Here is a 24889-nt window from a genome sequence, read left to right as displayed (position 1 = left end):
CTAATTTTTGCTTTCATAAAGTAATATGTTGCCTTCCACATGAAGTACATTTTGTATGCTTCATATGTGATTAGTGTAATGTTTTATGGTTATAAGATTTGGGCTTAACTCTTTGGGCTAATGATTTGGGCTAATGTCAAGGGGATGGAACCTGTGTTACCGTTTTGTAGTACTTTGTAAGATGTATTATTGCTCAGTAACTGTATAACAGGAGACTGGAATTAAGTGCATTGGTAATGTGATATAAACATGTAGGCTGCATTGGTTGACTGGTGAATGAACGAGAATGGTTGGATGAAATATGATAACCTTTCAAGTGAATGATAAAATACCAGTAGGTATGGCAAAGTAAGCAGATATACTGTAAGATGAGATCTTAGGAGGGCTCTAGGATTTGATGAACTTGTTGCATATATTGTGGTTGGTAATGAAGGTTAATCAAAGCTCATATAGCTCCTTGTTGGCTTCCTCTCCAGCAATAGGAATAGATATAGTGGCACATGAAAAATCTGTGGTAAGTGTGCCAAGTGAAAAGTAGACCTGATGCTGTGTTAGATGGGTATTTAAGCTTTCAGGGCTTAGATATCATTACAAAAGATTTTTTGTATCCTCCTGAAACCAGAGACATTGTGAGGCAACCAGTGGAGAGAGAGAGAGAGAGAGAGAGAGAGAGAGAGAGAGAGAGAGAGAGAGAGAGAGAGAGAGAGAGTCAGCTCTGAGGCCTTGGTGTGCCTCCTTCACATATAGGAGAAAGATGATATTTTGAGAGATAATCACTTGCTGTAAGTAGAATAGGTGAGTAAATGACCACTTTACAGCTAATGCTTAGCCAGATCATTGTATGTGTGGTGATAACTGAGTATTACTTTATATATTTTCATGAATTTAGTTTCTCTTGCATTTATGAAATGTAAAGTATAGATTTTGGTACAAAAAAATAAATAAATAAATAAAAAAAGATAGTGGAGTTTATAATGGTCTACTAAGCAACAACTATATTCTCAAACATTGTAGCACCTTTATTATTTTTAACATGCTCTTGTAGAAGTTCTTAGTGTTTTCAATGGTGTTTTAATTATAGTTTAACAAGGATTCTGAATCAATAGGGAAAAGGCTTATAAGAATCTGACTAATCATCTCTGTGGCCTTTGAAAGTAATTATGATGACATCCTAAAGCATTTCAAAATATGGACCTGGAATAATAAATAGAGAGAGAGAGAGAGAGAGAGAGAGATTTCAGAACTAAAGAAATTACATATAAGAATGGTAAATAAATAGCTTCAAAGGAGGACTTACATGCAGAATATGTAGGTATGCATCATACTCTTGGTAGTGAAAATACAATCCATAGAAAAGTGGTTAATGAATTAGAGGAACGATAAACATGAGAAGGAATAATTTGTAATCTTGATTATAATCAGCACATAACCAGCATTACTGTGAAGCAAGACAATAATAATTTGTGTCATCTGCCTCCTTGCATCCTGTATGTATGTGTGTAATCTTTCAAGCGAAATAACATACAAGATTTAGATTTTATTCTTTTATATGCAACAAGACATTATAGGTAAATCTGCTTACAAAACAAAATATTACCTTTCTGTTTCAGTTTAATTATAATCAAGCTACTAAAGAGGAAAACAACCACCAAAGCAAGAAAATTGTTTGACATATGCACACAAATTAGTTTGTTTAAGGTAATTGTTTACCAACCAGACTTACTAGACTCACTCCTGAGACTAAAAAAATATCTGTTCACCCACTTATAAAATGGCTGATGACAAGAAATAGTGCAAAGATGGTTGTGAAGCAGCATTAAGATATTTGCCAAAGGCGATACGGTGAGTTAAATTGCAGCTCCACTCCTCGGAGACTAGTGAAAGACCCATCCATTGAGATATAGCTATCCTGATTCCTGACACAGCATATCACAACACAGCTGCTTGGGCCACAAAGGTGCTGGGCCAAAAATCAGTCTTTACGAGTATATTTTTAGCACTTTTAATAATGCTTAACTATGTCAGCATATATCTAAGAAAATTAAATGTTGGTAATAGTCATCTGCTTATTCTGAAGGCCTAAATATGTTGTACTTTGCACTATGCAGCTTAGTATTAACAGAAGGTAGAGTTCACTGTAAAGGAAAAGGACTTAACAAAATGCAAGGTAACTTGAGGTAATTGAAAATACAAGTTTAGCAGAATTAAGTCTTTAAGGAAACAAAAGACTAAAGTTAAGTTTCCTCTGTGATCAATGACTCTCTCCCTTTTTGCCGGTGACTCTCTTGAAGTCTGACATTTTGGTAGTCTGGACAGGAGATCCAATGATCTGAAGGTAGCTGACCTGGGTGGTTTCTTCCCCAGTCTGGTTGTCCTTGAAGAATATAGTGAGATTCATCACATTCTGCAGCTTGACAAACTTGAGTGGTATCAGCTCCCCATCCAGGTCCTTGGGAGCCAGACTGGTCATAAGAAAAAGCAACCAATTTCTAATCAGTAGGGGCATTTCAGGCTTCTAGAACAAAGAAATATTCAGAAACTCATTATTTTAAGCCTTCATCTATACTACACATTCTACAACAGTATGAGGTCACAGAACACCTCAAGCATGAGAACTGTTCATTTATTTTTCATTAATCACATCTGGATATTGTGTGAATGTCATGCTACTGTGGAGCTTTTTTTCTCTCCATTATCATGGCACCATATGGAACTCCATAATTAAGAATAACTATACTAAGAGTCTAAACTTGTTCCTGTCTGCTTTTCACACAGAAATCCTCACTGAAGCAACTTCCATTCTACCATTACTGTATTGTATTTTCATGATTATTGATTTGAACTTGCCTACTGCTCATCTCCTCTTTCTAGCAGTCTCACAACACAAAACTTGCTTTCACTCCAGTTCTGTGTACTTCACTAATGCAACATTTAACCAGTAAGGTCTGGAACTCTTTTCCTAATACAAGATTTAACTGGTAAGGTCAGATACCCTCTTCCTATCTGAAAGATTCCCTTATAACTTTCAAGTTTTAGCAAATTATTTCTGCACTTTCACATTTGATTATTCCTCAACATAAGAATTTTATTACTGCAGTTCATTCATTATGATTATATGACACTTCTATAACAGATTCATATGATTTTCTTCTCACTACAATCAAAACAGTTGAGCCTCCTTTCAAAACTGCATCTCATTTTCTGCAAAAATAATCATACTGTATCTTCCCAAACTTTTCATCAACATTCATCTGTGTCTCTTTTTTTACTATTCTATTTTTTAGGTAAAAATCACTGATCTGCAATACAGTGTTGTATTATCTTTCTGTTGTGTATAAATCTTTTAAAAAGATCATAATATTTATTTAATTTGCCATTTTCCTGCAAGTAGGTAGTCATTATCCCTCCTGCTGTGACTATTAATACATTTACATTTACTAATTTGTACTATTCAAGCTTACTGACAAAGGAAGAAAAAGCAGCAGCAATCCTGTAGGCTCTTATTAGGTTGTTTATAAGCTGCAGTTTCTAATCTAAAAATAAGGGGGGGGGGTATGTACTACATATCATTGACTTCTAGCCATTACTTTTACTCATCCATATACAAGAAATAAATAGGGAAAGTAGGAATAAGGAAAATACAAGATACAGAAAGTAAGGATGAGAAAAGAGACACGCTTAATCACAAACAAGGAATGGATTGCAAGAAGGTAGGTAAGGCACTTACGTCAACTCCTGCACAGGGTTGGCAGACTCAGCTGTGTCAAAGTCAATTGTGTGTGGCTGGTTGATGAAAAGCTTCAGTGTCTTGGGTCCATTCTCACTTGGGCCCTTGATCCTCATACTGTGCAATTTGACAGCTTGACTAAATGACAGGTATAATATAAGCTGGAAGTAAAAGGAGATGTCAAACATTTTCCAGGCTGAACCAAACATTGCTTACCCTCACCTACTAATATCAGGCTCACTTTGACAAAATCTTTTGACCAAATAAAGATAGAAATAACTAGTAGGACATTACAAAGAAAGATAAGGCTATGTGGCACAAAATTTATAGGGGGAAAAGATGGAAAGTGAAATACAGAGACAAGGTTTAGTGTTTCAAGTGGAATCTTCACCTGCTCATCTGTGTCAGACTCCATGTAGCCACCAGAGGATGAGAGTGCCTGGGTAAATGGATGGTCATCACTCTCATTGAGGCACTCGCATCCTGCCTTGTTGATCATTGGCATCAGATCAATCTGAAATAAGTGGACTGTGAGATTAAACCATTCAGTGCATCAGTGGTGGACTGGGGTGCAAAACCTTGTTTTGAGTAAATTGTACAGAAAAAATAAAAATTACAAAATATTGATGATAAGAAAAAACATGAAAGGGAGAGTAGATCTATTTGGTTTAAGTGAAATATATTGGTTTGGTCTGACCAATTAACCTGTACAGTGTTTAGTACGTATGTATACGAACCTCTTAGGGAAGTATTTAGTACATATGTACATGATTTTGTTTTCGAGCAATATTATGGCCTTTAATTTTGTTTGTATATGTAAGACTTGTCACTAACAGCAACAAAAAATATTTTGACTAGTCAGGAGTGAATGTTTCCATGTACATACTTATATTTTGGCATCAGTTATTATAGACTGAATACTTCATTAGAAACTGAGACATAATTGGGGATTATTTTGTTTTTTTGATGCCTATGTTAACAGGCATATAATATCAAAGCAACAAAATGAAACTGAAAGCTATGGTATTAGAGAGGGATAAAGATTTTGGTTATAAATGTTGCAGAGTTCGCTACACTGGGCGGGCTGCTGTGTTATCACATAAAAAAGTAAGCTACCCTCTTCTAAGAAATTACTTCTCAAATCTATAATCAGTAAAGCATAAGAAATAGGAAATGAGAACAGAGTAATCGAAAAGGAAAACTGAAAGTCATAAAATTCATAGTATGTTCTATTCTTTGAGAGCTGCTGGTGTAGTAACCATGGCTTTAAGACACGAGGTGTTGCCAGATGTACATCCAACCATTTTTCTTTTTTTTTTATGAACAGAGTAATCGAAAAGGAAAACTGAAAGTCATAAAATTCATAGTATGTTCTATTCTTTGAGAGCTGCTGGTGTAGTAGCCATGGCTTTAAGACATGAGGTGTTGCCAGATGCACATCCAACCATGAGTACTTATTTATTACACACACACTATAGGGTTGTGGGAAGTGTATGTAAAGGTGAGAAAAAAAGCTTTAAAAAATATAAAAATAAAATTCCTCATTCCTAGTCAGACATCATGAGCTCTGAGAAGGGAAAAAATGCAAGAATCAAAATTGTGTGGCAGCCACTCTTCCATTCATGGCATGGGAATAACATATATATGAAATGATTTGTTATTTTTTTTTCATTTTATGTGGTAAATAAAAATCATATGAAAAAATGCAACCTGACAAGACCCCTATCTCTGACAAAACACAACACTGTACAGGTTAAAGATGAAAGAAGGAATGAAGGTAATGTACCATAGGATCTGAAGACTGGACTGGTAGTAAAATAAATTAAAGGAAAAAAAAAAAAGTGGTGATGAAAGAAGAGAACATGCAGAGCACTTTTCATGCCTGAGAAAGTATGGAAAGATTTGAGTAATCAAATCAGAGATTGAGTAATTTGAGTAATACTTTTTGACAAGTATTGGTACTGGGCATGAGTGAATAATAATGTGTGCTACTGGATAAAATTTTATGGATCAGAAGACATTTTGAGTTTTTGTATAATTCAAGATTATGTATAATGGATGGCTTCCACATGGTCAACCATACATCAGTAATCATTACACACTGGTACTGCATACCATATTTTGAGAACCTGCATCACTTAAATTCATAGTCTCCTCAGTCACAATCTCTATAGTAATCATATGGAAGACATCTTTAAAAAATCTTAACTTAATCACATCCATAGTAAAATATCAAGAAAATATTGATTTTTTTTTTTAACACATCAAAAGCAAAAGGGTAGATCTCTTTTCTCCAAGTTTTTTAAAAGTAGAAGGTTTAGTTTCTTTCTGCCAACACTTACATGTCCAGGCACCCCAGAATCTTCCACCTCTTCCCCTTCCCCATCACCATAGTGCTGCCGGATCCGTGCCTCCAGCCCTTCAGGATCTGCTCCCTGCAGGCTATCCAGCTTTGTCTGTCAGGGAAAAAGTAGTGATGTGTGGTACGAATGACCAATAATACACCAGTGATACAGCTGCAGTTTCATTATTTTTGTAGGCTGAGGTCAAAAGTATTTTCCTGGGAGCAATAAGTACTAGAATTAGTCACTGAATGGAAAATGACAAAAATGCAAGAAAAAAGAAAAAAAAGGTATACTTAAATTTAGATGTAATAACTTTTAAGCTTGTCTTTGGAGAAGTCAGCTATTATTCTGAATAAAGAAGCAGTTCATAGATGGTGGAATATCCATTGTTGATACCTGACCTTGTTTCTGAAGAATATGAATGTTGGGGCAGCTGTTACTCCTTGGGAGGCTGAGGTTGTGGGGCACTGGTTGACATCAATTTTGAGGAAGATTGCATTAGGAAATCTGCGTGCCATCTCCTCGAATACTGGAGCAATACGTTGACATGGCCCACATCTGGGAACAAAAAACACATGTACAGTAAAATCCCTCTTATCCGGCATCAATGGGACAGCCGACATGCCGGATACTTGAATATTGCCAGATACTTGAATAGAAGTGAAATTATGTCCACAATCACCACCCTACACTCACGCATCTTACCATAACAAAGATCAGCTAATCTTAATTAGCAGCTGATCTGATCAGCTGCTTAAGTGTAAGCACAACACGCTTCCTCTTTTCTACAACTTTAGGCATGATGAAGGAGTCAGGCGATAAACAGTGCACACGCAGGACTGAGTCACTGAGTAAACACAGTGCAGTGGGCCACGGGTGGCACGAAGCAGTGCGCTCTGGTGGCGAGGGGACAATGTATGCCTCGCGCGGGAATTTTAATCGATTTTATGAGTACACATTGATCTTTTATTGATTTTAAGGCTTGGGGAAAAATGTGCCGGATACTTGAAGCTGCCGGATACTCAAATGCCGGATGAGAGGGATTTTACTGTAGTATCTGAATGTACTGCTATACTGTCTTAAAATATAGAAAGTTTTATTTATTCCCACTTTTTCTCCACAAACTTTTATAATGTCTGTTGCTACCCTTAGGTTGTACCACTAGTATAAGAGTAGCAGTATACATCAGTAGTTTTAGGTCTTCCAATGTTGCAACAGACTAATATACAAAACAGACAAAATTTAAATCTTCTGTTAAACCAGAGCATATTACTGAATTTGGTGATCAAATAAACTTTCTTACAATTACAATTATAAATTTGTCAGTTGTCTTTAACAACCTACATGATATATTATCAGTCTATCCAGACTGAGACCCCCCCTTCATTGAGAGGTATCCCAGACAATTATTTTAAAAGTATACATATAAATATTGTTGCAGTGGGGCATGACATTGGTAGCACTGTGCTGCCGGGTAGTGAAGTTAGGCATTGGCAATGATGCAGAGGCTGCAAGTGGAGGCAGCTTAGAGAGACCGGCAGAGGCTGCAGCCTAGAGAGACCAGAAGTGGCATGGAAGGTGATTGGTCAGGAGAGCAGCAGTGTGCTGGCCAATCACAGAGGGACCAACCTTATATAAGGAGCTGTGGCAGCTCCCACGAGAGAGAGAGAGAGAGAGAGAGAGAGAGAGAGAGAGAGAGAGAGAGAGAGAGAGAGAGAGAGAGAGAGAGAGAGAGAGAGAGAGAGAGAGAGAGAGAGAGAGAGAGAGAGAGAGAGAGAGAGAGAGAGAGAGAGAGAGAGAGAGAGAGAGAGAGAGAGAGAGAGAGAGAGAGAGAGAGAGAGAGAGAGAGAGAGAGAGAGAGAGAGAGAGAGAGAGAGTAGCTGTTTTCTGCCTATGCAACACCTGTGCCAACAGTCTGCAATACACTCCCCTTGTGTTACACTACAACACTAGTTGCCGACCATTGCCACTACATGACTGCATCTTGGAGCATGCTATGAGGATTGCATACCCTGGCAGTATGAGACAGTAAGTACCTGACACTGAGGTATGTGTGTGTGACAATGGCATGGTCTGTTACTGTGTGAACCACTGGAGGAGACAGCTGTGCGATGCTGTTGGTGAGCTGTAATTCTGTAGTGTGCTGTGCAGTGCTACTATACTGTGAGGTGGAACATGCTACCCAGTGATATAGACGCTTTGCTGAGTGAGGCCGGTGGTATGAGCCTTACTTGTAATGTAGCATGTTAGTGTGCCTTGTGTCCTGTAACACTGCCTGGTCTGGGTAATAAAGACATGAGTACCAGGGAGACAGTGTTTTGCTGCCCTTCCCTCTCTCAGTAGTCTGTTGAGTCCAGACAGGTGTTGTGTGTGTGTGCCTGCCTCACTCCCACTAGCCAAACAAACCCGACAACACCAGCAGTTGAGGATCCCTGTTGTGTATGCTGACCACCTTGGGCTGCTGCAGTGGTAAGTGTGTACCTGACCTTGCTTGAAGGCTGGAAGTGGCATGCACAATATGTTGAGGAGAGGAGCATCTTCTAATTGCATTGGGTTCAACAGCATTTTCTAATGCACAGGCACTGAGCAGGAAGTATTCTTCTAAACTGGCTATAGAATGTAGAGCCAGAACTTTTCTCTTATTAATTTTAGAACTATTGAGAAAAAGCTAAATAAAGCACACAATCAGTGTCAAATTAACAGAATACGTAGTAAAATTGCCATATACATGCTAAATCTGGCTGTTAAATGTGCAGACTGTGTTCTTTCATTTCCTCAATTAAACATTACTGTATTGCAAATTACTTAGATAACAGTTTGTAGCCTTTCATTCTTACATGATCAAGACAAGCATGACTTGCACAACCATGACAGTGGTGCTCAGCAGTTAGCAAGATTCCAGAAGATGTCCAGTGAATGAAGATTCCTTAGTTTGTGTTAGATTATAAAGTTTGGCTAAAATTAGCTATGAAAACCACCCACAGTTAGGTAGTGTCAGAAAACACTTGCTTACCCTAACCTAAATCCTACTTTCCAAATCCATAATTTTGTCTTGCATTGAGGAAGAGGCAAAGAAAAATGGGAGTATCTGCCACATCAACCTATAATTTTATTGTTGTGTCATGCTTTGGTTCATTATGGATGCGAGGGGGATGGGTCCCAAAATGGCTTATTTTTGCCCCTCCCCTCCTACAGAAGGATTCCTATTTCTATAAGATCCCAAGGAATATAAAAACATTGGGAAGGATAAAATGTTTTCTGAAACTGCATTTATGTAGTACAACTGTCATGGCAAAAGCAAACTGTCCTCATCGGACATACATATAAATAGTAAGGATCATCTATATTCAAGATTAGCCAGGCTCTTAATCACTCGCACCAGATGATATAACACTTCAGCAGGGAACACTTCTGCCAGACACATTTGGGCGAGGATGTGACACAGTGCCTTGTCCGGGTTAAAAAGACCCTCACCTCGCTGATGTGAAGTCGGTCACCACTAGCTTGCCGCCTGCCTGAGTCAATTCCACCTGGAACTGACTGTCTTCACTTAATACCTTGAAGTTGGCAGCCATCGTGAACTTAAACGCTGATAAGTAAACCTAGATGACAAAAATTGAGTCAGAGGACCCGGGTGTGTACGAGACAAGTTGTGTGCTGAGTCACTGGACCGCTCTGTTTACACCACCATCTGATACTTATTGCTGCAACTCACCAAACTGTCACTATCTATATAACAACTTTTTTATTACTTATTGATAAAATTTCGTCTTTTTATCGTTTTATTCATAAAGAAAATTCCGAGATTTTGGTTGTAAAAGAGGTGACTCCTAAGCTTATAAATATATATTATTTTGCAGATGCTTCTAGTATGTAAGCTTTTTTTTTTTTTTTTTTTTTTTTCGAGTCACAGCCTTTATAACTTTCCGCTTTTCATGAGTAACAGCAAGGATCTGTACAGTACATGTCATAGTGCAAGAGTATGGAACCAAACTCTAGGAAACGTAAGAAAATAAGGGAAGCTGCAAGAAGCCATCACAAGCCTGCACGTGGCAGGCCCTGCACGAAACACTTATTTCACTATCATCCTCACCCATGGAACACATGGCCTATTATGTGCTCAGCTGCTCGCCTTTTAGCTACTGCAGTCAACCATGTGTAGTTCCAGGGGGATGGTAAAGAAACTGCATGGTATGTAACTGATATCTTCAATAAAATATCCAAATAGTGGTTTCTTATGACCTCGTTTTGGCTTCCCATATCAGTCATGGATATTATATATGATGAGATAAGAATCTCCATAATCGATCTTATTGTCTGGTGCAGAAAAAAAACAGCGATTATAAATTTCTAAAGAAAAAAAATAATGGATATTCTTTCAGTACTAAAAAAGAAAAGAAAAAAAAGTGTAATTGAAGATATTGACCAGTGTTTACGTGGCAACTTCAGTGTTTTCTCATGCAAGTCAACAGTATTTAGTTTTGAAATTTTACATCGCAAAGTACGTTTTTCCTTTTCTTATTCTTATATTCAGTTCAGCCCTGGATTCACTAAAAAGTTACCAACTACTTAAATCTAAGAACTCTGCATATTATCTAAATGAGGACTGTCGGCCTCATCTAGACAGAGATGAAGCCTCTGACCAATCACAACTGCAGGAATAATTTCTTGCTGGTGGCATATTCAACCCCCCCCAACACAAACTTTTTTTTTTCTTTACTAGACTGGACTTACATATATATATATATATATATATATATATATATATATATATATATATATATATATATATATATATATATATATATATATATATATATATATATATATATATATATATATATGTGTGTGTGTGTGTGTGTGTGTGTGTGTGTGTGTGTGTGTGTGAGGTAAAGAAAAAAATAATCCCAAAAGTTTTAATTTGATTATAGGGATATGTTCCTTATATAAAGAATAACCATTGCACATATATAAAATACTTTTTTGAGTTCTTAAGTGTCGTGCGTAGACAGTGACCATATTTCACTTTTAGAAGAAATAGATAAAGAAGAAAACACTCTTTATGGACTGATATATACTTTTATACCAATATTCTTCTACTTTTCATAATTGTTATGTAATCTTAGAGGAAAATTCCAAACAACAAATATTTAATATTTGTTTTTAGGTCCCAATCTAATATAAATAAATAAATAAATAAATAAATAAATAAATAAATATATATATATATATATATATATATATATATATATATATATATATATATATATATATATATATATATATATATATATATATATATATATATATATATATATATATATATATATATATATATATATATATATTCCTTACTTAAAAAAAAAAGTATCATGTAAAATATTCTTTTGATTTATGAATGGTGCATAAATAATAACCATATTTCACACACACACACACACACACACACAGAACGCTTGACTTCTGATCTTTCTAAAATTTCTGATTGGGGCAGAGCAAACTTGGTATTGTTCAATGCCTCAAAAACTCAATTCCTCCATTTATCAACTCAACACAACCTTCCAGACAACTATCCCCTCTTCTTCAATGACACTCAACTGTCCCCCTCTTCTACACTGAACATCCTCGGTCTGTCCTTTACTTATAATCTGAACTGGAAACTTCATATCTCATCTCTAGCTAAAACAGCTTCTATGAAGTTAGGTGTTCTGAGACGTCTCCGCCAGTTTTTCTCACCACCCGAGCTGCTAACTTTGTACAAGGGCCTTATCCATCCATGTATGGAGTATGCTTCACACGTCTGCGGGGGATTCCACTCATACTGCTCTTCTAGACAAGGTAGAATTAAAAGCTTTTCGTCTCCTCAACTCTCTCTCTCCTCCAACTGACTGCCTTCAGCCTGTCTCTCATCGTTGCAGTGTTGCATCTCTTGCTATCCTCTACCGGTATTTTCATGCTAACTGCTCTTCTGATCTTGCTAACTGCATGCCTCCCCTCCTCCCGCAGCCTCGCTGCACAAGACTTTCTTCTTTCTCTCACCCCTATTCTGTCCACCTCTCTAACCCAAGAGTTAACCAGTATTCTCAATCATTCATCCCTTTCTCTGGTAAACTCTAGAACTCCCTGCTTGCTTTTGTATATCCACCTTCCTATGACTTGAATTCCTTCAAGAGGGAGGTTTCAAGACACTTATTCATCAGTTTTTGACTACTGCTTTGACCCTTTTATGGGACTGGCATTTCAGTGGGCATTTTTTTCTTATTGGATTTTTGTTGCCCTTGGCCAATGTCCTTCCTACATTGAAAAAAAAAAAATGTTGATTGATATAATCCCTCTATATAAATATTCTTTTCCTAATTTTCATGATTAGATATTCTCTAATTTTGAAGGAAATTTCTTATTTGCAATTTTTTTTTTTTTTTTTTTTTTACAGGCCCAGAATAATAATAATTATGAAACAGACACTGACATCGAGGAGGATTCGGATGACGATGGTCAAGATTTCGTATGGAGACCTGATCCACTGTCTCATGCTCAAGAGCAGCAAGAAAATTATATAGATGGAGAAACTGTAAATTGTAGCCAAGATGAAAATGTTTCAGATGAAAGCAACATGAAAGGCTCACGTCGACTATAGAGGAAAAAGTCGGAAGTCAGGTAACAGTCTTCCAGCCAAGTGCCATAGGTGAGACCTCGCCTGACAACATACTTGAGGCTTTCCTTACATTTTTTGATGAGGAACTGATGGACAGAATTCATTATGAGACAAATCTATACAGCACACAAAAAAGCAAGACTGGAAATATAACAAAAGATGAACTTTTATGTTTTCCTTGGGATTAATATTATGATGGGGTATCATCACCTGCCATCACTATGGCACTACTGGATGGCAGGGGAAGACATGGGTGTCCACTCTATTCAAGGGGCAATGGCTCGTGAAAGGTTCACACAGACTCTTGGTAAACTCCATCTAAATGACAACAGTAAAATTGATCCTAACAACAAGCTATGGAAAGCAAGACTGCTTATTGAGAGAATTAATTTCCTGTTTGGAGAGAAAAAGATCCCTATCTGAGCATCTCAGTGTAGATGAATCCATGATTTGCTTCAAAGGGAGAAGTTGTCTCAAGCAGTACAATCCCATGAAGCCAATAAAGAGGGGTTATAAATTGTGGTGTTTAGCTGATAATAATGGGTACATATTCAAGTTTGAAATTTACACAGGTAAAATCAAAGGGAATGATACATGAAGGAAGAAACACCTGGGCTTAGATGTTGTAATGAGATTGACGCAGCATGTATGTGGGAAAAATCACAAAATTTACTTTGACAACTACTTTTCTTCAATTCTACTGATGGAGATCCTACAAAAGAATAAACTAGCTTGTGCAACAATAAGGCCTTCTAGGAAGGACTTCCCTCTTCTTGCTGATGATAAGACCCTAAAGAGAGGAGATTTTGATTACAGGTCCACAGCTAATGGAATCACTGTATATAGATGGAAGGACAGTAAATCAGTACATCTGATTTCAAATTATCATGGAGTGGCAACTACAAGGGTATAAAGAAAAGAAAAAAATGGATCAAAGTTGACAGTTACTATTATGAAAACATGGGAGGTGTGGATAAACATGACATGCTTCGACAGATATATGGCATCAATAGGAAGAGCAAGAAATGGTGGCACAGAATTTTCTTTGGTCTACTTTACATGATAATTATCAATGCTTTTGTTCTCTATAAGGAAACTGTTGATGAAAAAACTCCATTGTTGGATTTTCATAGGGAACTTGCATTGGGGCTTCTTACACTAGGAAAAAAACAGAAGCTCCCCAGGTGCTTCAAAATGTCGCAAGATTGCTTTCAGTGTTCCAGAGTCAGTCACACTTAGCAACACTGGTGTACACTGGCCACAGTTTATTCAGAAGAAAGGTAGATGTGAAGTATGCTCAGAGAATGGCATAGAATCAAGACCCATCTCTATTTGCAGCCACTGTGGAGTTCACCTGTGCTGTAATTCTTCAAAAAACTGCTTCAGAGAATATCATTCATGAACAGTCCAAAAGTAATTAAGTGTATTTACAAAAAAAAAAAAAAAAAAAAAATATATATATATTTATTGGATTTATGTACTGATTAAGGTTTTTTACTAATAATTATGTAATTATTTGGCATGCAATTTCTTCATGTAAAACAGATGGAAATTGAATTTTTAACTCTTTTGAAGAAATATTTCTTTTTTTCCTTTGTATTGCATCTAATAATAATGTGTAAGTTATAAAATTTCAAGGGAATTTTTTTTTTATTATATTCATGCTGCTGTGTCATATTTTTTCATGTAAACTGTCCAAAAATGCTACAATTTTTTTCTTTTGATGCATAAGCAGGCATTTTTCCAATAAAAGAAATTTCTATGCATACAGAAACTGTAATAAATTATGATATATTATATTCAGATGTTAATCCCCATTTTGACGTTGACCTGATGGGAACTACAGTTCCCATCTGTATAAATCATAGTATAATCTTCTAGATTATGTTGGGGTTTGCATATGGTATTTGGAGCTCTAAGAACAACATATTAAAATAAAAATTAAAAATACTAACTCTCACATAATTCAGGTTGAAAAGGGTTAAAAAAAAATTGACACTAAAAATACACTCTTAATTGATTGATACATATTTTCAATATCAATATCCTTCTTCTTTTCATGATTTAGTAATCTGTAATCTTTAACGAAAATTTTAAATTGCAACAATTTTTTTTTTTACCTTCATAAAAAAGGAAAAAAAAAAAAAAAAAATACAAGTTCCTCACACTTGGGTTTGAATCAAGATTAGGGTAAATAAAAACTGAACCAGCTTAGTTGTCTGCCTATCCTCCCAATACTGATCCTATCTATGGTGGCTCCTGAAGAAGGTAAGTTCACTGGTAATGCAGTGGTCTTATGACCCAGAGCAATAATCCATCATTGACCTGAAGGCCAATAATCAAATAAATAAATTTTGTGAATTTATTGAGTAAAGACAAGATCAAAATACTCCTCCTTCCTCTAAAGCATCATCTTCTTCATCAAGATAATTGTCACCATTATCAAAGTAGCTGTTGAAATAGTCTGTCCCTTCATCCAACTCTTCATCAACCTCTTCAAGCTCTTCCACATCTTCAACTTCTGCTTTATCTGTATTATCTCTTTCATCTTCCTCATTATCCTCTATACCCATTGCTTCTGCTTTTTCTAGAGCTTCCAGAGTCTCACTGACATTCATGTCTTTGGTTCGAGCTTTCTTTACATTGACTTTAACCTTTTCAGATTCTTTCTTTCTTTTTTTCCTTAAAATAGACACTGAAGTGGGATGGAGTTCTTTAGGGAATCGAGACCAGTTAAGGCTAAGTTGGCCTCGGTGACTAGCTAGAAGTTGGTACCTGTCAGAATATCTCTCGATATCCTTCCTTTTAACTCCAGGTTGAATGTAAAACTGAGAATTTTGCATATGTTCCCGGAACTCTTTCTTGACAACCAATAAGTACGACTCGGCCAAATTCTTTTCTTGCGTTGGTTGCACTGGCCTGAATTCAAGTGGTGGATATGTTTCAGGGGGACCAACAATCCTATCTGGTAAGACTTCTCCCTTCTGTACCCCAAGCTGCTCCAAACTCATACCCTTTCCTCGGCCACGCCCACGACCTCTTCCACCCATCTTGCTTACTGTGAATAAGAGACTGCATGAGAAAACAAAGTATAACAACCACATCAAATAAATCAATATGACTTTTCCAGTACTGTGCATATTCAAGGGAAATTGGTTATGTTAGAGATTGTCTACTCAAATAATGTGTAACTGTTGGATTTTCAAATGCTATTCAACTAATGTCCATTTTGATGAATGATGCCATGAAATATATAGTTTTCAATATCCCCATCATAAATCTTAAATAAAATTTGCTGATTCATCATCATACATAATGCCATGTATTTTTGTACAGTCCTCACCCAGACAGTGAAACATTGTCTTTATATATTTTTTTTTCCATGTGGAATATATAACTCTACTTGTAAATTTATTGCAAAACTACTTACAGATAAAAAGTTATGTTTTGTGCAGCAATCCTTCAATTTTTTACAAGCTGTTTTTCCTTGGTGGCAACTACACAGTCCTCTTCATACTCAGCAAAATCCTCCTGAAATATAAAATGTGTGTGTATTTATATATTCTAGGCAACCGTATGCCTTAAAGGAAAGTAACAGAGGTAGCAGTGATGAACATGCATGGCTCACAGTAAACAAAAGGGCACAACCTGGGATAATTCCACCTACAAGACCTGTTTTACCTTTTGAATTATTGATTTCTGCTGATAAATTTTTATATCATCAGAACTTTAATATTGCTTTCTTTTCAGATAGGGTTATTGATTACTTCCACGGGAAAGTGTTAATTTTACCATAAAATTCCACCTTTAAGTTTTCATGTCCCCCTTGGGACATCATGGAAATTCAGAGAAATTTATCTGAAGGTAGGATAAACTGGCCATGAAACATCCCTACTGCGGAGTGAACTGTGACAGGGCACTCAGGTTAAATCCAAGTCTTATGAGGGAGATCATAAGTGGTCATCTAAATCCATGTGAATCCAAATCTCCATTGTTCTGTTGCTACACTGTGAGATATAGATAAACTAAGTATTTTGGAAATATATAATATATATATCTATAGTATACAGTATGTCTATGTATGTATCATACATTACATTAAGTAACAAGTTTATATATATATATATATATATATATATATATATATATATATATATATATATATATATATATATATATATATATATATATATATATATATATATATATATATATATAAAAATTTGATTATGATGATGAAGCTATCAATGTATTTAATTAACATGTGTAAAAGGACAAAATACATGTTCCAAATTCATTAATTTGGGAAATAATTTTCTTGAATTTGGTTAATGTGCAGAATAGCTACTCATGACTGATCTGTCTAATTTTTTGGTTATGAATAGGATATAATATCCTACTTAACATCCATGGGAATTTTGGCAGGTGGTTAGGCAGGTTAGGTTAGGTTAGGTCAGGTTAAGTTTGGTTAGGTTAAGTTAGGTTAGGTCTGGTTAAGTTAGGTTAGCTTAGGTTGGATATGCTAGATTACGTTAGGTTAGCCCCACCTGGCTGGGGAGAGGTGGAATTTTACCTTCCACCAAGTCAAAATTCTTATCTTTGGGAAATTTCCCTAGATATTTAAGGAATCTAAAGAATGTTGTGGCTAGGGAAAAAATTTGTTTGTTATTGTTAAGCAAACTTCTGCACCATACCTTAACCTTATTACAAGAAGATATTAAACTGTATACCTTAATTTTATTATAAGAAGATATTCAACAATACATAAAAATATATTTAATGATAATCTCAACTTACAATGTTGTAAATTACTTTTACAATGAGGGAACAGCTGGGGCAGGTAGCAGTATCCTCCCCAGAAGCTAGGTCCTCTTTGCTGATCTGGAAGCGGTCTCCACAAGGACAAGGATATGTGTACAGCTCTGTGTCTTCGTCGAAATCAAAATCTTCAATTTCAATTTCGTCATGATAGACGGACATAGCTGAAATATGATTAAAAGAGTACATAAACTAAAGTTTTATGTAAAAAAAAAAAAAAAAAAAAAATATATATATATATATATATATATATATATATATATATATATATATATATATATATATATATATATATATATATATATATATATATATATATATGGATAATATTGAAAAATTACCATTTCCATCCAAGGGTTAGTTTAAGTTTAGATTAATTAAATTTATTAATTTTATCACAAATCCCTTTATTGTGATAAAAAAAAACAAAAAAAAAACATATTTGTGCCCAGAAATGAAGTTACTGCCTAGAAATTAATTGACTAAAGTTAAGTGCCCCCCTCCCACATACACACTAATATATATATATAGTTACAAATGCACATATGTAGCAGCCCTACAGGCAAGCACATGAGCATGCTGTGTATATGAGGTAGCCTCATATGGGTATATGTGTGAGTACATATGAGTACATGCATGCGTACATGTGTGGGTGACTTAGCTAGTGACGTTGTGTGGCTCATTGTTCAGAGGCTGTGCCATTATCTACAGCAGTAATGGAAGGAGAGCTGACACAAGCCTATAGGATGACCTCTGTGGCCATGGGGTCATGTGTGTGTGTGTGTGTGTGTGTGTGTGTGTGTGTGTGTGTGTGTGTGTGTGTGTGTGTGTGTGTGTGTGTGTGTGTGTGTGTGTGTGTGTGTGTGTGTGTGATTCACCTACAGTCATCTGCTGGTCACCCAGACAGCCATTACCTTATGGAAAGAGCTCAGAGCTCATAGTGACTAATCTTTGGGTAGGGCTGAGACCACTTACACACCACACGCTGGGACAGTGAGGTCACAACCCCTTGGGTTACATCGTGTACCTACTTGCTGCTAGATGAGCAGGGGCTACACATTAAGAAGCTTGCCCATTTGCCTCGCTGCGCCCGGGATTCAAACTCAAGTGTGCTAACCACTACACTATGCAGTGTGTGTGTGTGTGTGTGTGTGCACGCACGCGAGGCTTTGCTAACCATGGAACAATTGTTACTGTTTAATTGTAGTTTTGTGGGTGTGAGTGGATCTATAGCGTAAGTAGCAATTATCCTTACCAGTATTGATAATCTACATGACTCATATCTTGCAAGCTAGGATAGGTGTAGTTAAATGTCACCTGGCAGAAATGGTGACACAGGAGTCAGGATGTTCAGCACTCTGTGGCACTGAGGGACAGAGAGAGAGGGTATCGAGACCGCAACATGACAAGACATGCGTGTAGAAGTAGAATTTGTGTGTGACTGACAGTGATGGTGCAAGTGCCTGCTGTCCCTGTACCTGTCTGTGTGTCATGACTGTATTGCACAGTGACTTTGTGTACTGTTGTGTAATATATGGACATAAGGAGAAGTGTGTTTTCCTCTCCCTCCTCTGTGTGATTGTTCTCACTGAGAGTGACCGGGCGAGTCTGAGCCGCAGCCATAACCAGCAAACCAGGTAAGGTCCTCCCTGAACACACGCCCTGAACCCTGCAACTGTGTGAAGCGCCCCTTGCCTGCTGATGGGGGGTACATTTCAATATATATATATATATATATATATATATATATATATATATATATATATATATATATATATATATATATATATATATATATATATATATATAGGTATAATTGCAGTTTCCCCCAATAAACCGCACATAGGTATGAAGTGTCTCATGGTCTAGATCACACTGCTAGGAGCATTTCTAACCACATATTACCTTGTTGCAAATGAATAATAAGGTCGGGATGGAATTTCAAAGATTTAACTCAGTTTTTAGCTGGGATCTTGTTTTCACAGTCATTGAAAGGATAGTGAGTATGTTTGAGTGTTTGTTATCAATGCTGGAGTGTGTTAGGTTAGGATAGGTTAGGATAGGTAAGGTTAGGATAGGTTAGGAAAGGTAAGGTTAGGATAGGTTAGGTAAGGTTAGGTTAGGTTACCTTAGCTTTCTGGTTGTGTTCGAATACACTAAAGGTGGGGGTTAAAGGGGGGCACAGACCCCTGGTTATAATAGGTTTTTGGTTTGCTACATTTAGGAAATTTCCTTGACTTCTAGGGAAATTTCCCTACATTTTAAAAGTCTACATATCACTTGTATGTGCCCCCGCCAAAAAAAAAAAAACCCGGTTCCCCACAGACCCCCAAGCTTGCTGGAGGGGTTGGGTGGGGTGTGGGTAGAGATTGGGGATATTGGGTGAAACTGCAAATTTACCTATATATATATATATATATATATATATATATATATATATATATATATATATATATATATATATATATATATATATATATATATATATGATGCATAGTAGATAATATAATATAATATGGTGGACTAGAACTGACAGTAAGCTGAGGAAAGGCATATTTATGAAGATCACATATTGTATAATAGTACGCAAGGCCACATGTACTGAGCTCTCATCCTTCTCACCTCGTTCAGTATCTTCGTTGCGTCCCTACGCTCGCTTCCCACCCCACAACTCTGACAAGTATTGCTTGAGTATGCAATAACCTTGACAAGATAATAGGCCACAAGGCAATCACTCTGGCACCACAAAATCCCTCCTGGCCTCACCACACTGCCATATGCAGCCCACGTTGTTGAGATTCTTCCAGTCAGCCAGTCAGCTGCCAGTATCAGACCCAAGACTATTTCGGCCCAACAACAACAAACTCGGGCCACTTGAAAAGTTGATCTTTCTGTTTCCCTTTATATTCACCATATTAAAGATGACTTATATCAGCGAGGAAAAAGGACTACATGTAATATTGAAATGCATACTATAGATATGTGAATTTTCAAAAATATGTTTCTATATTGGCGACGTGGTGTTTTCGGCGGAGTGGCGCTTAACACGAACGATGGAACGAAGAAAGTAGTTATTGATAGAAGGGAGGGATTATAACGTGATATGAGTAGGTGAGACAGGGTGGCACAACAACATTGGATGGAGTGAAGGAGGCTGGGTAGTCTTAGGCAGAGGTAGGCATGCAAATGAGAAGGAAGGAGGGGTGGGGATGATTATGAGGGAAAAGGAAGAGGAAATCAAGTTATCGAGGGAGATGGAAGGCAGACTAGAACACAATAAAGGTGATATCTTTACAGTGAAGATCACAGAGCATGTGACTGAGTGGTGGGTGATAATGGTGTATATGGGGGTGGAGAGCCGGAGGTATGATAACAGGAAACTTTGAGGCAATGACTAGCATGCAAGAGAGTAAGCCACTAGTGGAGACGTGTTGTCCCAGGCAAGCTGGGCCACGTCCAACAGGGCTGAGTTGCCAGTTTTTTATTTTCTTGCGGCTTGCAGTGTTATCGTGTTAGGCGAAAATCTCTCTCTCTCTCTCTCTCTCTCTCTCTCTCTCTCTCTCTCTCTCTCTCTCCAGACAAGATACATGATCACTATTTCGTCGCTAAATGTGCATAGTCTCTCTCTCTCTCTCTCTCTCTCTCTCTCTCTCTCTCTCTCTCTCTCTCTCTCTCTCTCTCTCTCTCTCTCTCCAGACAAGAGAGAGACAGATGATGCTCGTCTCATGACGTAAAAGAATCATATCTCTTGCCAGAGAAACACACACACACACACACACACACATACACATTATGGCCGTCGTGTCGATGTGTGGTCTATGAGAGAGAGAGAGAGAGAGAGAGAGAGAGAGAGAGAGAGAGAGAGAGAGAGAGAGAGACTAAGCATGTCTAATGACGTAAAAGTGATCATATTGTGCCGAATTCCCAGCCACATAAAAAAAAAAAATGAATATGAAAATTTAATAGCAATAAAAACTACCAAGAGAAAACAGCACTGGTTCAAGTGACAAAGATAAAGAAAATAAACTCTACAACACTTAAAAAAAAAAAAAATACAACACGTTGTCACAACCAAAAAATGAATTATATATATATATATATATATATATATATATATATATATATATATATATATATATATATATATATATATATATATATATATATTGTTACACCAATGGTATGGGTGCGGGTGGCAGCACTGGGAGAGGAGGAAAGGAGGGAGAGCGGAGACACATGGGCCGAGAGGAAGCCAGCATGTGCCTGCCTGCTTTAGAAGTGTTTCCCTGCCTGTTGAGTGCCTGTCGTGCCCTGTGGTGACTCTATAAACTTGCAAAGCAGTGTATTTGCGGAGGATTTGTCAATAAACCTAGGAAATAGTGCCCATGTTTTCCCTTGTGCCCTGGCCTCATGTGTGTGCCTTGTCTTGGCGTTCAGAGTGTGACTCATTTGAGGTCCCGCTGCTCTAGTTTCTTGACCTGTGCCTGTGTGGATAACACGCCTGCCTGGAGTGAGGGGTGGGCGCAACAAGTCGTGTCATAGAGTGGGATCCAGGAAACAGTGAGCAGTGAGAGACGGTGAGTCATCATGGAGTCACAAGATGGCTGCCATGATGGGGCTGAGGGCAGCTCGAGTGAAGTTAAACCGGGCCAGATGGACTTGATTGCTGCCATGCTGGCTGGTATGAGGCAGCAAATGGCAGTGGACTGTGAGGCACAGGCTCAGAGGGCACATGAGCAGGCTGAAAGGACTGATCAGCTGGCACGTGGGCTCAATGGGCGGATGACCAGGTCTGCCATCTTGAGGATGTGCTACAGAACAGCCTTGCATCCTTGAAGGTGGAAACACGGTAGTACACCGACCAGGCTTGCGACAGCGTCGGGAATGAACTGCTGAACAAGGTGCAGACTCTGGAAGGTGAGCTCCAGGGCCTGAGGGAGGAGGTGGAGATGGAGAAACAGTGGCAAGAGCTGGCAACAGCGAGCACAGAGGAACAGGCGGTCCCACGTGTTCTTGTGGGAACCGCCAGGGTGGCGGACCTTCTGGGGCCTGCCTTGGGTCCTTGACAAGAATCCTTGGCTCGGGGACCTCGCAGTGTTGTGTCAGAGCCGGTAGCTGCTTCAGGGGGCTGAGGAGCCATCGGAACCCCTCCCTTGAGCCTGGTTGGTGGCAGGCTGGGGCTCAGTCAACCCCTCTTCTGCTGCCATCACCCCCTCTGTCTCCCTCCTCCGGCTGCCTCGCCAGCTGCCCGCATGAGTCACTTTCTCCACCCCTCAGTCATTCGGCTTCCCGGTATTTGGGGAAACGCAAGCCGACGGAGTACGACGGGAAGGTAACCTGGGAGGCTTATATCGCCCAGTTCAAGATGCTGGCCTCTGCCCAGGGCTGAAGCGAGGCTGAGAAGGCACTTCAGTTGGCAACAGCGCTGCGAGGCCCCGCTGTGGAGATCTTGGGGCACCTGCCGCTGGCCCAACGCGCCTGTTATGGAAGTGTGGCAGAGGCCCTTCGGCACCGCTTTGGGCACCACCACCAGGCCGAAGTGTACTGGGCTCGCCTGAAGAAGAAGACTCGGGAGCGGGGCAAGACGCTGTCCCAGTTGGCGCAGGATGTGAGGGCATTGGTAAGAAGGTTGTATCTCACGGCCGTGGAAGAAATGATTGTGGTGCTGGCCCAAGATTCCTTCATTGACGTCCTAGACCAGCAGCTGCAAATCTACGTCAAGCAGGCGCACCCTGGGGACCTGCAGGTGGCGCTGGCAAGGGCGTTGGAATCTGAGGCCTTCCTGAAGATGACCAGTGGCCAAAGGGCCGCAGACACAGTCGGTGCCTGAGGGAATGAAGGACGCGTTCTCTCGACCGGCTGGGTTCTGATGCCTTTCAGCCTTGCTGAAGGGCCACAGACACAGTCGGTGCCTGAGGGAATGAAAGACGCGTTCTCTCGACCGGCTGGGTTCTGATGCCTTTCAGCCTTGCTGCAAGGACTGCAGCAAGTCTGGTCACTGCTCCATTGCCTGCCCCAAGCCAAAGGAAGTGGTGCAGGTGGGAAACTCAGACAGGCTGGAGAAGGGAGCCGAATCCCAGCCGTCCTCAGTCCCCAGGCCCTGCCTTGTGTAAGCTGCCGCTGGACAACCAGCACAATGCAGTTGGGTGGAGCCTCATTCAAGCAGGGGAGGAATTAGTTATGGTGTTGGTAGCTAACCCCAGGCCCTGCCTTGTGTAAGCTGCCGCTGGACAACCAGCACAATGGCAGTTGGGTAAAGCCTCATTCAAGCGGGGGAGGAATTAGTTATGGTGTTGGTAGCTAACCTCTCCAATGAGGCTCAGAAGGTGCATGCTGGGGCCAAGCTGGGCACTTATGAGGAAGTGGACCGCCGCATGAGGAACGTGAGGTATACTGTGGGTGACCGAGTGTGGCTGTATAACCCCCGCCAGAAGTGAGGGCTCTTGCCAAAGCTCCAGAGCCCCTGGGAGAGGCCATACACGGTGGAAGCAGTCCTCTCTGACGTCACATATTGGATTTGCCGGGGACGGAAGCAACCGTCTGTTGTCCATGTGGACTGGCTGTGGTGTTACCATGGTCTGGGCTGCTACTCCTAGGGCCATGGTGGGGAAGACAAGGATGTAAGCCCCAGCAGCAGTGACGAGGATGTGGCAGGGGCTGCCCAAGACGGGAATGAGCATGGAGCAGGCAGCACGGTGAGTGACAGTGGTGACCTTGACCCTGAACTTGGGGCTAGAGATGCCCCCCTGGGTGGCGCTGCTGACTCGCCGCAGCCCACGCCTCCAACACCACAGTGACCTTGGCGGCAGAGGCGTAGACCAGGGTGGATAAGAGACTTTTGTGATGTTCCTGAGGATTAATTTTCTTTATGTATTTCATTTATTTATTTCCATTTATTTTCTTGTGTATGTGTGTGTCAGGGCAGCCTGGTCGTCTGCCTTGTAGGGGGGGGATAGTGTTACACCAAGGGTATGGGTGTGGGTGGCAGCACTGGGAGAGGCTGGAACTGCTTTGGAAGTGTTTCCCTGCCTGTTGAGTCCTCTACTGAGTGCCTGTCGTGCCCTGGGAGACTTGTGGTGCCCCTGTGAACTTGTAAAGCAGTGTACTTGCAGAGGATTTGTCAATAAACCTAGGAAATAATGCCTGTGTTTCCCTTTGTGCCCCGACCTCGTATGTGTGTGCCTTGTTCCGGCATTCAGAGTGTGACTCATTTGACGCCCGCTGCTCTAGTTTCTCGACCCGTGCCTGTGTGGATAACACGCCTGCCCAGAGTGAGGGGTGGGCGCAACAATATATATATATATATATATATATATATATATATATATATATATATATATATAT

At 39.2% G+C, this 24889-nt stretch overlaps 2 protein-coding genes across 4 annotated transcripts; both read right to left on the bottom strand.

Moving 5' to 3' along the window:
- Positions 1–1524: 1524 nt before the first annotated feature.
- LOC135103425 (thioredoxin-like protein 1) lies at positions 1525–9786 on the bottom strand. Its single transcript, XM_064009634.1, has 6 exons — positions 9547–9786; positions 6474–6630; positions 6070–6183; positions 4119–4241; positions 3728–3888; positions 1525–2462 (listed from the first exon to the last, which is right to left on the bottom strand). The coding sequence occupies exons 1-6, from the start codon at positions 9645–9647 to the stop codon at positions 2252–2254; spliced, it is 867 nt and encodes a 288-aa protein (XP_063865704.1). The 5' UTR covers positions 9648–9786; the 3' UTR covers positions 1525–2251.
- Positions 9787–15075: 5289 nt separating this feature from the next.
- LOC135103403 (diphthamide biosynthesis protein 3-like) lies at positions 15076–24817 on the bottom strand. 3 transcript variants are annotated; one of them, XM_064009587.1, is made up of 4 exons: positions 24713–24817; positions 17525–17709; positions 16158–16258; positions 15076–15785 (listed from the first exon to the last, which is right to left on the bottom strand). In XM_064009587.1, the coding sequence occupies exons 1-3, from the start codon at positions 24738–24740 to the stop codon at positions 16190–16192; spliced, it is 282 nt and encodes a 93-aa protein (XP_063865657.1). In that variant the 5' UTR covers positions 24741–24817; the 3' UTR covers positions 15076–15785; positions 16158–16189. The 3 variants fall into 3 exon arrangements, with proteins under 3 accessions (XP_063865657.1, XP_063865665.1, XP_063865647.1); XM_064009595.1 differs by lacking the exon at positions 24713–24817 and adding an exon at positions 20168–21099; XM_064009577.1 differs by lacking the exon at positions 24713–24817 and having other exon boundaries at positions 17525–17564.
- Positions 24818–24889: the final 72 nt, after the last annotated feature.

This window comes from Scylla paramamosain, chromosome 1 (assembly GCF_035594125.1).
Source record: "Scylla paramamosain isolate STU-SP2022 chromosome 1, ASM3559412v1, whole genome shotgun sequence".
In the NCBI taxonomy this organism is placed as follows: Eukaryota; Metazoa; Arthropoda; class Malacostraca; order Decapoda; family Portunidae; genus Scylla; species Scylla paramamosain.
This window is presented reverse-complemented; position numbering and strand designations above follow the sequence as displayed.